Source organism: Tetranychus urticae, chromosome 2 (genome assembly GCF_039701765.1).
Source record: "Tetranychus urticae isolate SD_2017Ah chromosome 2, NJAU_TeUrti_SD_1.0, whole genome shotgun sequence".
In the NCBI taxonomy this organism is placed as follows: domain Eukaryota; kingdom Metazoa; phylum Arthropoda; class Arachnida; order Trombidiformes; family Tetranychidae; genus Tetranychus; species Tetranychus urticae.
This window is the reverse complement of record NC_142959.1, coordinates 5736913-5753876: the sequence shown is the minus strand read 5'-3', so window position 1 is coordinate 5753876 and position 16964 is coordinate 5736913. Positions and strand designations below refer to the sequence as shown.

Below are 16964 nucleotides of genomic sequence, written 5' to 3'. Positions count from 1 at the left end.
GCTTAATTATTGAATTGATGTTTTTTATTTTCTCATTGTACTTTAGTTAAGTATTTATTTTAATCTATTTGTTTAATCAACATACTTTACTCCAAGGCTCAACAAACCATTCAGGACACGGATTAATGTTACAAAGACGCTCTTTTGGGGGTTCAGGCGATGGACAGAGATAATCAGGCGTTTGAACTAGAGAATGGTTTGTCTTTTTTTGTATACAGAAGATAGATCGATATTGATATCCTGTACCGCAAGTAACGCTACATTGACTCCAATTTTCGATTATCCAGCTTAATTAATGCCATATTATTTATTTAATAGCGTTTTCCAATCCATTGCCACCAAGGAGAGTTGAAGAGGAAAGATTAAGATGCCAAATCAAGGAAGGAAAAGAAAGCATGGAAATCAGAAGGTAAATTAAAACGCAAAAGAAGAAGATTGGAAAAGACCAAAAGAAAAGGAGGAAAAAAGTGTCGATCAGTGATGCAAAACATGATCATCATATTTCAGTTAACTCCTTGGATGAAACATGAAAAGAAGAGAAAGAAGAGGCCAAAGAAAGACTATGCTGTTGATAGGTTTCCCTCTGGATATTTAATACACCGACTTTGTACAGAATTAACCCTCAAAAAAGAGCAACATAATATTTTGACAAGGTTCTTAAGATTTAATTTCAACATGAGACTTCAAATTTTCATGAATCATTTTTTCTTCTTCACTTTTTCTTCGCTAATCTTGAGCATTTTAAGGTCAATTTATGTCAGTTTTCACTTTGAAATGCTATTATCTGTCGTTTTATCTACCATTTGACATTACTAATATTTCTCACTCTGCACTTTTGCCTTTCCTTTGCTTTCACTGTTACTGTACAATTTATATCGTACAATTTTTATGGTTGCTCATGTTAAACTAATATTTTATTTCGTCTTTTTCTTCGTTTTTTTCATCATCATCATCATCATCATCTTGTAATCTTATTTACCTGGGCGGACATTTGACATCATCACATTGATTAAGATCTGGTTTAGGATAATCAACTTGATGATCATCACACAATCCAATATCAACTGGAAGACTTTGACCAACTTGAACACAAATGGATTGGGAAATATGAGAACTTAAAGGACCAACCAGGTTTAAGAATCGATTATCCAGGTTGCGCTGATTTAGCTAAATAAAGAAAAAGAACAAATAGAAAGAGGATTGTTTATTATCATCATCATCTAAAGCAACAACAAGTACACATCAATAATAATAATAATCATGGTTAAGGTAATATGGTAATAGTCTTTGTTACATGGTTTTATTTGCAGCAAAAAAACATCGATAATCAGTGTTCAACTAGAAAAAAAGCCAAGATTAAGTTACCAGGGGTTAATAGGAGGTGGTGCTGGTGCTGGTGGCTTCGCTTATCCTTTTTCTTCTCTCAACCTTCATGGGTTTCATCATTTTTCTCTTCATTTTTAACTACGGCTTACACTGGTGAATATATTTCTCATGCATAACCTAATCTTGCTTATTGACATGGTTCGGTAACAACGGTTTTCTTGCGTTAACCGCAAATATTTGGTGTAACTTGGTTTTATTTTTCATCTCAGTATCTAATGGCAGTTTCTATCTCTATCCACAAATCTAATCACAACCATCATCATCATTATAAACATGATCGTAATCATGAACATAATCATCAATTTCATTCACTAATTCCTGATCAATATAATCGCCTTTTCCCTTCTCCATGTGACCATGAGAATTTGTTTAAACATTAATTTTTTTCTTATCTTTTTCTTTTGTTTTTTTTCTTGTTTTCCTTGATTTTTTCAGGTTTTATTTAGAAAGTTATAAACTTGCTAAGATTGATATTCGGTTGGTGTAATCGTTTCAACTCGCACTTACAGTACAGTATTTAACTTGAAAAGATATGCACAAGCACATCGCCACAACATTCTTTCAACTATTTAACTTGTTTCACTCTTTTTTTACTTTCTTGTTATTAGATAAATTGTGCTCAAGATTATTGATTTTACCCTTTCCTGTCGATGTAGAGTTGTTATAAACGGACAAATTAAAGTTACCTTCTTTGAAGTTAACATGTTTACTTTGGATAAATACGAAATTCATTACGATGGTTGAACTTTGTACTTAAAAGGGCTTCTTTCCTGTTGATTAATTCCTAGCATAGATATTTTATAAACAATATGGATTCCATCTTAATTAACTTTAAATAATTAAGGTTTATATGGTAGTTAACAGAATAACTAACGAAGGTTGGCTTGCAGGAAGCAAAAATCTCTGTGGTTTTATTATACGCATTGGTAACTTTTACCTCTCATTGGATTTCAATGGATTTTTGTTGCAAAAACATTATCACCATCACTATCAACATCACCATCGCCATCACCATCATCATCATCATCTACAACAACAAAAACAACAGCTACAACAAAAGAAAAAAGGAATAGAAGAGGAAAAAAAGGAAAAGAGGAAAAGTCATGTCAACAAGGATAAACTCATCTTCATCTTCATCCATCTTGCTCGTCTCATCTCTCTTAAGTAAGGAGATTTTTACCGGGAAAGTGTAAAAAGACTGACAAGGTAGGAAAATGAAATTTGTGAAAGAAAAATTACAGAAAACAGAGTGAAGATGAAGATAAGGATGTAAAAGGAGAGGAAAAAGCAAGAAACAAATTGTTGAGACTTGTGAGAACAATTAGATTAACGGTTAACCCTCAACAACAATTTAAAATATAAAAAGCATAAAATACTTTGCTCAAAAAAAAGGCTGAAACATGAAAAGAAGAAGAAGAGAGAAAATTAGAGTATGATGATGATGATGAAAGTGATGTTGATGGTGGTGATGATCAATGTATGCCATTTTAACGGTTTATAATTAACTTTTGCCAATGTTATTTCTTGACAGGTTTTTGGATGTTTTTATCAGTATCTAACACCATTAAACTCACAGTTAAGAGCAATCATGTCGATGATTGGTGAACAAGGATGAAACAAGGTGCAATACACTTAACTCCTGACAACAAACAACCGATTGGATTCTCATTGATTAAACATATTGATCAAATGTACAATCAATGAATAAATTTACCTGGATTTCTGGTTATTTTATACAACTATCACTAGACTTGGATTTAGTAACTGATGTCCGTTTACCAATTGATGAGTGAATCAATGGATATTTATATATTACATGGTTAACACTAATGAGGATGAACAACAATTAAGTTATGGCATCAAATTGGATTGAATCTTGTAACCGTAACATCAATTAATATCAACTTTAAACTTTTAACTCTATCAATCTTTGGATGCACTCTTGATGTGATTTAAAAGAGTAATAAGTTAACCCAAGTTAACCATTGAAAGATGAAGATAATTTGTTGAAATGTTTCAACAAATATGTGATTACTTAAAGATAAAGAGGAAAGATGCGTTTCAACTCGCTTCTATTTTTACCAGCGATGTAATATTATGATGGAATTGACAAGGAAAGGAGGAAAAGTTGAAAAACTGAAGATGAACTTGAAGGAAATATTTATGTTACTCTTATAAAAAAGATAGCCATTTTAAAGACTAATGGATAATGTTTTAACCTGTCATTGGGCCAGTTATTGCCTCGTTTATCTTACCATTTCATCTTTAAGATGTTACTATTATTATCATCATTATTATTATTGATATAAGTAGTAGTAATATCATCATCATTATTAGTAGTTACCCAAACCATTTCAATAATATTACAGAATGCATTTTAACACGTACAGAAAATCAACAGCAACTTAACCGTTTTTTATCATGTTGAGTATTTTTTTTATGGTAACAATATTATTACATTTTACCATTATAAAAATGTATATAAAGATAAATTTAAAAACACTTTTCATAGCAATAATATTGACAAATAACGATAGTCTTAACTAGAAGAGTTTACTCAATATCTTGACCAATAATCAGAGTTTAATTAGCCATTAAAATGATTACATTTTAGGATTGGTGTATGATTATTGTTGATGATTACATTGCACCTCAAGTTTTTAATGTGTTGAGAATCTTCAAAATCATCTGTTCGCCAATTTTTGTGGTTAATGTTTCAAATCAACAATTTTATGCTCAAATATCTATTTTTAATTAAGTCTCTCTAACAATAATCAATAATACATTTGATCAACTTCACAATCAATTTGATATTCAGTATAACATTGTAAAGTGTATTTTATGGCAGTATTTCAATAGGCTTTTCCAGATCCTCCTAAAAACTAGACACCAATGTTTGATTACCAATGTAATAGACCAATATTTAAAGGTTAGTTTAATTGGATTGACTGTTTAAAATGAAAAATGTAATTAACTTTTTTTTCGTTGAAAACTAACCTTCTTTTCCTCATTTTAACTGCTATTAGTGAACAATAAACAATTGTGCTCAAATAACTAATCAAGGTTGCCATCTAAATATTTCCAATCAAACCCAAACATCTCTATTATCAACGTTTAATATCATAATTAAAAGTTAATTGTAATACACTTTTATTAGCTCTTTTCACCTTTCATATTTTAGCTAATCAATCATGAGGATTAATGTTTCATCTGATGAACTACATAATCCTTAACAGCAATGAAAAGGTTGATTATCATTTTTAACTAACTGTGTTCAATAATGATCAACTCAATTCCATTGATTGTAGTTTAATCTTATGATTAAAAATAAACTAACCTTGAACTGCACCTAAAAACCTATGAACAAGTTTCATTGAAAGATTCACAATTGACAAACTGTTTCTCAATTTAAAAGAGCAACACTTTTAATTTGATTTTACACAAAATTAATGCTAATTAATTTGTTAACTTGACCATAATAAACCACAGAAGCAATTTACGTAATTGTTAATAACTTAACATTAATAATTGAAACCCAAAGTATAATTTTTGGGTGACAAAACTGTTTAAAGGTAAACAGGGAAAAATAATTTTCATTCAAACCCGAGTTATCAAGTAAAATTGAACATCATCAAGTAGTTTGTTTCCTGATCATTCAATTATTTATCCTGTTAACCTTGTTAAACAATGAACATGATATTTTACAGGAACATAGACAGTAAACTGAACAGAAGATGAACAAGTAAGATGTTGATGATTTTTCATTCTCTTATACTTATTTCCACTTCTTTTTCCACAATTTTTAACCTTTTTTTTCCTATCAAAATCATCTTCTTTTCCTTTTGCTTAAGCTTCTAACTCTCAACATTTTTTTTCATTTCATACCAAGTTATCATCATGATATTATCTAGGGAACAGAGTTGAACTCAATTGAAGACTACAAAGAGAAGGAAGATGACGATGAGAAAGATGATGAAAATGAAGATGAAGCTAAAGATGATACTGAAGATGATGCTGAAGATGTGAAGAAGAAGGAAAAAAAGGATGAAAAAAATCAAGTCTTTTTTGTGTTGTATTCAACTGGATTTTTTATTTTGTGATGAAGTTGGTGAAGAGCATTAATTGTATGAGCTTTGAACACAACAATGTTGTCCAATGTGTGTTTTAATGTGTTTAAATTTGTTATAAATCTTGTTACAAAAAAAAGCAGTTTTGTAGCTTAACTTCATCTTCCTCCTTCTCATCATCATTATCATCAGTGAAAGGGATTTTTGCTACTCTTTTTTTGCTTCATTTTCAACATTTTTGTGGGTAACATCTTTTTGCAAATAGCAATAATAATAATAAAAATAATGATTATAACAATAATAATAATAATAATAATGTGAACAAAACGTAGAAAAGGCTTAATAAAATCTTTTTTTGACAGTTGAAACTCATCACTCTTTTACTCTTCCCATTCACTCTAATATCTCCAATTTTCATCTCCATCTTCCTCATCATTTTCATCTTCTTCATCAACATTTTTCACTCTTTTCACCTTTTAAAGTCTAAGATTGAACAAGAAAAAAAAGACCAAATTTCGTCTCTTTTCATCACCTTTGTACGATAATTTACAACATTTATCAAACTAAACAATAATCACTTTTCACTGTTAAACTGCTATAGCAATGGATGTTAATTCACATTTTCATTCAACTTTCCTTTTCACATTGAACAATGTTTGTTACTGCATTTGGACAATATCAGTTTCCAATAATGTTCAAGTGAATGGAAGGTGAATATCATGAAACTGTGAAAAGTCTCAAGTCAACGCCTCGACTATTTTAATATCAAGTTATCATCATGAGTTAATGATAGATTCAAGATTATCTTGTAATAGTGAACAAAAAAACTGATTCCCATATTTTTCGTTTCTCATATCTATTAATACAGGGTGACAAATGGAGGCTGATAATTTTGAGTAGCATGTTATTTTTTTGCAGGCTTGCTGTAACCAAATTTTTTTCTGGGTATTCTAACAGAATATCTTTGAAGTTTTTTTTGCCGATTTCGCTAGTTGATTCAAGTCCTAAAGCAAATTCTGTGCATCAAAAACTTCAATGATTCAGCTACAAAACAATGTATGATATGAAAGAAACGAATAAGAAATAAAGAAATGGTGATGTGGCGCAAAATTATCAGATACCATTTGTCACCCTGTACTTTCAATGGCAGTTCACAATCAAATGCTTCTCATGTTATTCAGGATGGCTTTACATGAATGTTAATTTGCCTTTTCCTATTACAAACTATTATCATTATTTTTCGAGTTTCATTTTCTTATCATTTTCTCACCATCTTCTTCCTCCCTCTTTTTCATCATCATCATGAGTGATTAACGATTTGGGTAAGAAAATGGTGAAAATGAGCAATTAACGACCATATTACACCGAATCCCATTGAGTCTAATTTTTTTGCTCTTCCAGTTGAAAGCTAAAAGTTTTTTGCTTACTTCTTGTTCATGTTCACTTTCAATGATGAAATTGCATGATGATGATGAGAAATGATGATTTCTTGCAACAAACAAATATACTTTTAATATGTTTTACAAGCGAGTAAACCCACAATAACATAAATATTACCCGACAGGTTAACTTTGATCAAGTTTTCCCTTTCCAATGAAAATCTAAATATTATTGAATTAATAATTTGTGTCTTTTCATTTTTCAATAAAAAACTTTTCCCTCAACGTATATAAATCATCATGAAAGCCCGTATTTTATGATTAAAATTATTTGCTTTTTTCCATCTTCTCTCATCCTAATCAATCAAATAAATGTTGATCGTTTGTTAAGAAACATTTTTCCATTTACACTAGTCAATGTTCAATTTAAGCTTATTGATTAAAGCTGATCAATTGATGATTCTAATGATCATCTTTTAACTGTTTCATATTTCATCTTTACACTGCAAAATGATCATTGATAAGGTTTCACCAAGTTTTCATTTTACAAGACTGAACTATTCATGCATTTATTCATAACTAACATTGTTCATCTTCAATGGTTAGATATTCATATTTGCTTGCAACAATGTTTGACTTTCAATTAACTTGAATTGGGAATTAACCAGATAACAAACGGTTAACCTAAAGGTAAAATCTGGGTTAATAGCCTTTAAGCGATTCCTATTATTGATTATTATCAGATTATAATCATCGACCTTTCACTTTATATGACCAATGGCTGGTTAATAAAAGTGTTGACCTGTCAGTAAACAATCTGGTCAATTCAAACAACTGAATCTGCCCATCTTGAGAATCAATGTAAAAATTGAACCTTATTCAGTGAATTCATCACCTATTCAACTATATAATCTCTGGTAGTATAGTGGTTAGTATCATTAACCTCTTAGCATTTGGTGACCACGACAGGATCAACTGCAGCTCTGAGTCAAGTTTTTTTGTCACCAACTAATATTTATTGTTGATTGATTCAACCAAAGAGTTGAAGTTTAAGTCCATCACTTGTCGTAATAATAAAATGAATTTGTAATTTATCTGTTAAAAATGTAAATTATTTAGAGACAAAATTCAGAAATGTAACCCAAAATGAGCGTCTAGTTTGAACAATTGATTATTGATGAGGATTGGAAAGTTTGAAAATCAATTTAAAAGATCATTTAAAGTGACATTTGAATAGCAAGTTGCAAAGTGTCACAGCAAAGGTTTGATCCTTAAAGAGGCAAATGATTAAATTATTAAATCATTTCTCATTTGAATATTGATTATTCACTATTTATTTATAAAAGTTATCATAATGATTACGAGCTTTTGATAACCTTAAACCTTTTCCAACTTGAATCAAAACCTTGAAAGTGAAAAAGGGAGAAAAAATGAGCTGAAATTTATAAATAATTGAGTCTTGTTAGATAATAAAATTGCGTTAATTTTTACCTGTAAATGATTAATGTATAATGATAATTAGAATGAGATGAAAAAAGAAAAAAATGTTCATCAATTTTTTCTCCTTTTCTCAATGAAATGCAACAACAGACAAGGGAATCGTCAAATCTAACCTCACCTAATGTTTTCAAATGATAAGTTAAATAAGATTAATAATGATATTAAAATTTAATCTAACAGGGAAAAGAAATGATTGCAATCAAAAATGGAAGAAAAAAGTTGGCAAAGTTGTGAATTCAATTGAGTTTACTGGTTGAATTATCATTAAAAGTCAAGAACTTTTCCTCTTCCTTTTTGATGTAAAGCAAAAAGCGAAAGGCTTTTGCATCAGATATGATATATTCAATGATGTTTATCATGAAAATAACATGCCAATAAGTCTTGACAGTTTTCAAAGTGAACCTTGTATAAATAAGTTTCACCTTTAACCATGAAGAAAAGGTTGATTTATTAAAGTTGATATGGAAAAAGATGTTTTCATATAAATGAATAAAAATATTCATATATTTAAATGGAGACTCGTGTTTTAAACAAAAACATTGTCAAACCACTGGGATGGGAAAAGGTGAAAAAAATATTAATAAAAAAATTTACCATTTACATAAAACTATATATTCAGTAATCATGATATTTATTGTTGAACCTTTTTGTACTTACATTTACTACAAGATGATAAACTGTTGGCTCAAAAACTGATGTTGGTGAGGTTAACTGTTGTGATTGATTGGAATGAATATTTGATTTTAAAGATGATGAGATCTTGTATGAAGGAATGTACAGATGAAATGGATTATCGTTGAAAGAATTGATTAAAGAAGAATCTTGTTTTCTAATGATTTTCAGGAAATCGTCGCCATCTTCATTGCCTCCTCCTTTATCCTTGATGCTTGAAGATGCTTTGCTTGTTACAATCAATTGTGACAAAATAAATAGTAACGATAAAAAAGTTGTCTGAAAATGAGAGAAAAGACAAGAAAAAAATTGATTAAAATTTTGGCCCAATTTCAAGACTTTTTGTTTCATTTGTTTCATTTGTATACACTTTCAAGGGTTGAACAGATTTTGGACATTTTTTTGGACACTCAATTATTTGGTGGATTGTCTAGGAAAAGACAGCATTTGTTTGTCATAACTTTCAATGGACTTGAAGCAATTGAATGGTCAAGGTTGAAACGGATATTATGAAGGATATAAAAAGTAATGGATGTCTAAGAGATGAACAAGAAATGGTTATGATTATGATACTAATTTGATCCATGATGAGAATTGTATTTTATCAACTGGAAACTGAACAGATAAATAATATAAATGAACATTTTGATTAAGATGAAACTAATGTAACCATAAATTTTACCATTGAGACAATGGAATGTCATTTCAATAGTTTTTCCCTTTCATCTGATTTTTTTGTTTGTTTCAACGATCGATTGAAAAGTTTAGATGTTTAATGGTTATTGTTAACATGATCATCATACTCATCATGATACTCATCATAATCGGTTAAATCCTTTTGACTATCGTTTCATACTGGCATGTTAAATGATGATAAACGGACGAGAGGCCATTGTTAGCATCATTTGTTTGATTTGAACAACAGTGAAAGATTCATGGCAATTGATAGATTCAACGGTGTTAAGTAAAACTGGAAACAATATCTTGGATAATGTTTTCTCATGCAATTGAAATGGATTTAGTTTTTATTAAGAATAACCATTTTCATCTTTAGGATATAAGATGATGATGATGATGATGGTGATGGTGAACAAAATAACATCACAAAATGGGAAAACAAACACTTTCTTGTTGCTCAGTTGTACACACACTTTACAAGTGATGAGGATGTCATTTTGTCCCTAACATTATCATCATTATTATGATTATCCCTTTACTCCTCTGATACTTACTTTTATCATTATCCTGTTATCCTGTCTCTTCATCTTCTCAAATCCTCATCCTTATTCCCTGTTAATCTGACAATTCAATTGTCAACATTAAAATTTATTATAACAACTTGGTAAAAAAAAGTAAAGTAAAAAGGCAAACAAAAGTTCAGTTCAATATTTACCAGTATTCAATCTTATTTTTTTTCCTGTTAAATTGTTTTTCTTCCTTCACCTTTTCCATGAAATATTGATAAAACAAAACATTGATTTAATAGTTTAAAGTCAAAATGATTTACTTTAACCAATTAATACACACACATTGACAATAGTTAACAGAAAACTGAAAAATGGAATCAAAAATTTATCACTTTTAATCAGTTAAATATTTATCCAGAAATCGTTATTGTTGACAAGTTGTTGACCTTAAAAGCATGATAACTCTCATGAATTCATCATAACAATTGATTATCGATTGACTGTCAAGTGAACAAAATGTTTTTCAAATCTTTGGTTAACAGTTGCAATTGAAAATCAAATTAACAATTAACTTGTCAACCTTTTGGCATTTAAGTTTGCCAAAAATTAGCTCATTATAATGATTTTATGGATATCAATGTTTATTGCTTTATTCATTGTTGGTTGATTAACTGATTGTTTGACTGATCAATTGACTGATCTTTGTTGATAAATATTTTGATTGAATAATTTTTTCTTGACATTAACATTAATCTTAATTAATTGGGAGGCAATGATGAAAAGGGCAAAGTTTCTCATGGAAACTCATGTTTCCAGTTTATCACAATTATTACAATTGGAAATTAACTGAACTGTAAATAAAACCTTAAGACAATTGGATAATAACAATTGAAGGACAATGAAGACCAAGGAAAATGATGAGGATGAGTAGGATGATGATAAAGTATGAGGTTAAAGACATTATTATTTTATCCGTCATCATTCACATTCTTGAGTCTAAATATCTTTTTGCCTTTTCTTTCCTTTCCAATGGATGAACAGGGATAAAAGTGGGAAAAGTGAAGGGATGAACAAGATGAAAGTGATCATCATTGAGTTGATGATAATGAAAAAGATGACAAAGATTATGATGATAATGAAAATTTCATAGATGATGACGGATAAATTAGAGATTCAATGTTGTTTCAAATGAAAATGGGAATGAAACGCAACAAAAAAAGAGATTCAAAGGTTGAATGTTTCAATGAATGAAACGAGAAACAATAAATAGATTTGTAAGAAGATAATGATGATAATATGAAGATGATTGCCATGTGAAAACAAAATATCAAGAAGATGGAGAGAAGAGAAAAGTGAATCGAAATTTTTCGAGTTTCTTTTTTTCTTCTCTGGTGGTGTGAGGTGGAAGATGAGAAATGGATTGAAAGTGGATGATGATAGAGATGATAGAGATGAGGAAGAATCAATTAAGGATGAAAAATGGACACAAAATGTTGACAATAACCGTCAATGGATAGAGTCAATTGAGTCTTGGAAGAAAGATGAAGCTAAAGATGAACAATTGTTGTCATCCTTTTTATCGTCAATTGATTGTTCCTTGTCTTGAGATTCCCTGAATATTGTTCATATGAATTCATGAATTGATAAGTGATCAAGATTGGTTTCATTTTTTCTTCTTCTTCTTCTTCTTTACTCGATTCTCCAGAGATTTTCATTCCTTTCTCAATTCAACTGAAATTGTTTCAAAAGTATTAATAATGATGGTTATCAATGTTTCCACTCAAGTCTTTCATTTGGAAATGAGCATTCAACATTTTTTTATTCATTTTTCATTGATGGTCAATCCATGAATCAGATATCATGATTAATCTTTTTCAATTCAACCTAAACGTGAGTCTGAGTAAATGTTGAATTTTCATGGTTAAATTGGAATCATATTTGATTACAATTGAGAAACAATTTATAAGAAAATGAAACCAAGTTTCACCTCAAGTTGAACAATTTTTCAATTTTTCATAAAAATGCCGCCTAATGAGTATAAAGTTTTGTTGAATTTTCATGAAAAAAGTATTTTATGGAAAAAGAAAATTCTGTAAAAAAGTTATTCAATTTTCAATGTCATGAAGAGCATTAAGTAAATACAATCGTTGCTCACGATAATTATGATTATGAATATTTTACTTTGCCAAAAACAAAAAGTTTACCCTGAATCATGAGTAAAGTTGATTGAACGATTTGATTATGTTTCAAGTTATTGAAGGTTCAAGACTCATTGATAGCCGGACATTGGCTGATCAAATGGTGATCAACTGAATGAATGAGGATGAGATTTTAATGATAAATCATTTCTGAAGTTAACTCTTGATTATATCTTAATATTGATCTTAAAGTGTTTTATGTTTTTGAGAGACAAAAATTGGAAACTTTGAAATTCTTGAAACAAAACATGTTCAAGCAAAGTTGCACTTTGGTAGGAAAATATTTCCACATTTGAAAATTTTATCATGAAATTAATTTTCACCAAAAAATTGACTTTGAACAAATTTTCAACTTGATAAATGATGAACCTTTTGATATCAAGTTTGAACACAACATTATGATCGTAACCTGAGTTAACTTGATTTGTGAGTTTAAACTTGACTTACAACAAATCAAGGTTAATTGTGATCAATTTTTAATTTTCTGGTGAAATTTGTTAAATGCATTAAATGATTACAAATGAGGCAAAAATTGCATTCAATTTACACAGGAAAAGTACATTTATATCATTTGTAATATCATAACCATATTATCGGTTAAACCAGTAAAAGTTTAACCTGGTAATTTGAACCTCATTGGCATCTTATTATACATAATATTTTCTCATCATTAATCAAATAATCTGACGGAAAGCAAATAATATAATCATGTTAAGATTTGAGCTTTTAGTTTGCCTCTTAAAGCAAAGTCAATATATCGATTTGTTCATTTGAGCAAATGAATGAAATGACATGAAGAAGAAGAAGAAAAAGGGAGAAAAAAATTACCTAAATTACTAATCCTATTTATTAATTGCCAATGTACAATTGAAAGTGATGAGGTGAACAAACATTTAATTATAATGAGTGGCAAGATGAACTTCAGGTAATAACATGATTAGAAGAGAGGATAAATAATGGAAACAATTGATTAGAATAATCATCCTCAGGTTGATATATAAATTTATAAATAGCGTTAATCAGAAGTAAAAAGTTAAAACATGAACAATTAATGATTATTGGATAATTAGGTGGAGTAAAGGTGATTTGGTAAACATATCCAAGATGAGTTTGTATCATTTCATTTTCACCAATCAATCGTGATGCAAAATTGACAGGAAAATCATCAAAAAATCAATATTGAAATTAGATGTTAAAGGTTTACAAAAAAACATGTTATTTGATTCTGTTGTGTTTGTTCAGTAGCACCAGATTTGTCTCAACAAGAGGAAGCTAATGACATGTAGAAATATCGAGGAATATCAGAGGATCTTAAGTCAGTGCTTGTACATGACGAAAAGTATGGCAAAAGGTCAAAGGATTCAAAATCTGATTCTAATTATTGCAATTGTTCAATGTTTATTGGAAACATCATGAAATTGTGATTCTATTTTCTGTGTCAAGACTCGTTACTTTGGTTTTAAGAAATGCTTTGAATCTGATTTTCCTTTATCAAGTCGGAGATCATTTTGAATGATGATTTCATGGAAACAGTTGACTCACTGATGGAGTGACTCAAAGTTTACCCTGAATTTTCCTTCTTATGTGAAATATCTTGTTGCTCATTAAGACGGTCACTTTGATAACTTGTATCTGATTAAACCTTTCATCTCTCAATCCATTCATTTGTTTAACTGTGATAACAATTTCCTCGTTGATTAATCATTGCTCAGTTATTTTGCATTATTATTGTGACAGTAAATTGTTTCAAGTTAAAACAACAGTTTACAATGACAAATTATCCTTCAATGTAACATCTTATTTGACTTGATTAACGATTTACTCAGCCTGGCTGGATATTGTAAAAAAAAAAGGTTGACAAAAACGAGAAAGGCAAAGGAGTGCAAAACTATCACTTTAATATGATTACAATAAAGGCAAACAAAGATGACAATTATATTAATGATATGAAATGAACATGGCTCATTGTTGGTCACTTTGTTGTATTGTAATGGCTCAGCAAGAGCGCCAAATGAAAGTAAAGTTTCATTGAACAAAAAAAAGGTAAACTCATAATGGGACAATACACAAAGTTGTTAAAAATAAACACACACAAACACAATGGGAAACATTTTCCTACTCTTTGACCATCTTTTTGTACCCAAGTGTTTACCATTGGTATAAATGCAGTAAAATATGTAGATATTGATGATATTTAAATATTAAATATTGATAATAACAAGAGTTATCTCGGAGTAAAGCAACTGAATAACTGCTGTCAATAGACATTCAATATACTCTTTAATCTGTCTGTAGCTTCATTTACACTCCATGTGCATTATATTGGTAACAATCGTAACAATTGAATAAATTGATAGACTACAATCAAGATGAACAGTGTTTGTTGAAAAAAAAATCAGTAGTTAGTTGGCAAAATGCCAATCAAACGTTTGTTTTGTGTTGTCAGGTGAAAAGGGATCAAAAATGGCATGAAATGGGTAAAGGGAGGAAACCAATGGTAAGAATCATTTTTACTTCAATATTTTCAAGTTGAATATTCAAAGGTAAGGAGGGAAAAAACAATTGTACTGGTGAACAACAATTGAGACATCATTCTGTACCTTTTTTTACCTTAGGGACAACTAGGATATTCAATTATAATCAACAACATATCAAGTCCACTTCGTCAATAATAATTCAATAGACTCTTGTGATTGTCAAGAAACTTCATCTTCTTTTCATTTATACTCTTCACTTTGATTATCAATAGACTCATCAATATCATGATATTTTTTGGCTAAGGGACAGTTAGACGGTAAACCTGTAAAAGGTGACATTCAACTGGAAATGTTATTCAGGTCAAAATACTCGACAAATCAAGATTCTTCACAACATTATATTCAATAATCAACTGAAAGGCAAAACATGATTTGGAATAAAACATTTTCTGGAAAAAAAAGTTATTCAAATGTTGATTTACTCTTATGAACTTGATTGATGCAAATTGTTTTTTGCCAATAAAGTTCATTTTTAGACTCAAGTTGTTGATGAAAAAAAATCTTTACATTTGTAAGATTGAATATAAGATTTGGGAGATTCAGTGAAAGTTTCAATGAAAGCTTAAGAGGATTTACGCTGCTTTTTTGTTGTTTTTCTGGGTTTGGGTTGTTCATTGTTTTTATATTGACCAATCAACCTGTACACTGTTGATTGGTTCAACTCGATGGTCCAACTTAAGTGTCCTTAACCTTTCATTTTTGTAAATCCTCTTAATCTTTTGTCTTCCTTTTGTTCATCTTTTTTTGTGTTCCTTCAAACGTTTGAATGCAAGAAATTAATTGAATAAATTGTTTATTTATAAACTTGATGGGATAACTGAAACGATCAAATTGTGACAATCAAGAGTCGCAATTATTGACAGAGATCATTGAATCAAGGGAATGACAAATGTTATGAAAATCAAATGAAGAAAATGCATTTCAATCATTTCCTCGATTAACATGATCAAAGGTAAACAGTTGATTAATTTTTACCTAATTTTTTGCCTTTCTCATCATTCATCAATTGATACCCAAAATGATTAAGTTATAATAAAATGGATTAGTTGAGTCCCTTACTTGTTATCAAACTTGTCATACTAACATTATTATTTATATTTGGGTTATCAAGTTGTTATCAAGGAAAAAAAAGTATAAATCAAATCAATTTTTTCTCCTATTATTTACCTGTAAATGTTTACAATGTTTACAGAGTTTCTACCTTTTGTTTATACTCGTATTGCCGGGATAAAGTGTGAGTTGAAAATTGAATCACTGATTACATGACACTTTGATGAAGATAATTTATGATGATGGGAAACTCGTCAAGAAAAGTTGAATCAATGATATTAACACAATCGTATTGCCATGTTTACCAGATGAGATTAACCTGATTTCAATGTGTGTTGCCTTTTTCATGGAGACATCATTAATTTGAATATTAACACTGGTTAATCAGTGATCAAAACTAAATGTTACTCCCAACACCTTTAAATTGATTGGGATTCAGTGAAAGGATCATTTATCAACTAAACACTGATTGACCATTAAAACCACAAGAAAAAGGTCATCAAATGATAACTCTAAATTATAACCTATTCTTATCCATTTGCATTCCCTTGAAATGTATGTAATCATTTTGGTCATTTCATTTTTACACCCTTCACCAGTCCCTTGGTCAGTTTAACCTTTATTGCTATTCTTTCTTTACAGGTAAAAACAGTTTTTAAGATTGCAATTTTTTTCCTTTTCCCTTCCACTCTTCAGACAAAATTGACAGCCTCAGGCAGTGACCAGGAAAAGGAAATGCAATGAAACAAATGTTAACATTGTTATTTATTGTTATATACCTTGAAGTATGTTACGTTGAAAAGGCTGTATATCAATGGATCACATAAAAAGCAAAACAATGGTCAGAATAAAATTGAAACGTTTTCAGTTAAAAGTAAATATAATTTAGGAAAAAAAATAACTTGGATAACTGTCATTTGGCAATTGAATCGTTAATTGTGATGATAATCAAAATAGTTATACAAGTTTAAAATGACATGTAATTGTA

At 29.5% G+C, this 16964-nt stretch overlaps 1 protein-coding gene and 1 long non-coding RNA gene across 4 annotated transcripts in view; one reads left to right on the top strand and one right to left on the bottom strand.

The window, feature by feature from the left end:
• nolo (ADAMTS-like no long nerve cord) overlaps nt 1-16964 on the bottom strand; it is a 29483-nt gene that overhangs the window by 8537 nt on the left and 3982 nt on the right. Inside the window, exons 2-4 of the mRNA XM_015934054.3 lie at nt 8990-9283; nt 980-1167; nt 86-287 (exon numbers count right to left, since the gene is read on the bottom strand). Of these exons, the coding sequence (XP_015789540.2) occupies nt 86-287; nt 980-1167; nt 8990-9283 (684 nt within the window). The remainder of the gene's footprint in view (nt 1-85; nt 288-979; nt 1168-8989; nt 9284-16964) is intronic.
• LOC107366447 (uncharacterized) lies at nt 54-4742 on the top strand. 3 transcript variants are annotated; one of them, XR_001569665.3, is made up of 7 exons: nt 54-196; nt 319-409; nt 1015-1235; nt 1311-1479; nt 1822-1894; nt 1995-2592; nt 2918-4539. It is a non-coding gene; the product is annotated as an uncharacterized LOC107366447 (long non-coding RNA). The 3 variants fall into 3 exon arrangements; XR_016198837.1 differs by having other exon boundaries at nt 319-653; nt 1026-1235; XR_016198838.1 differs by lacking the exon at nt 1311-1479 and having other exon boundaries at nt 1015-1269; nt 2918-4742.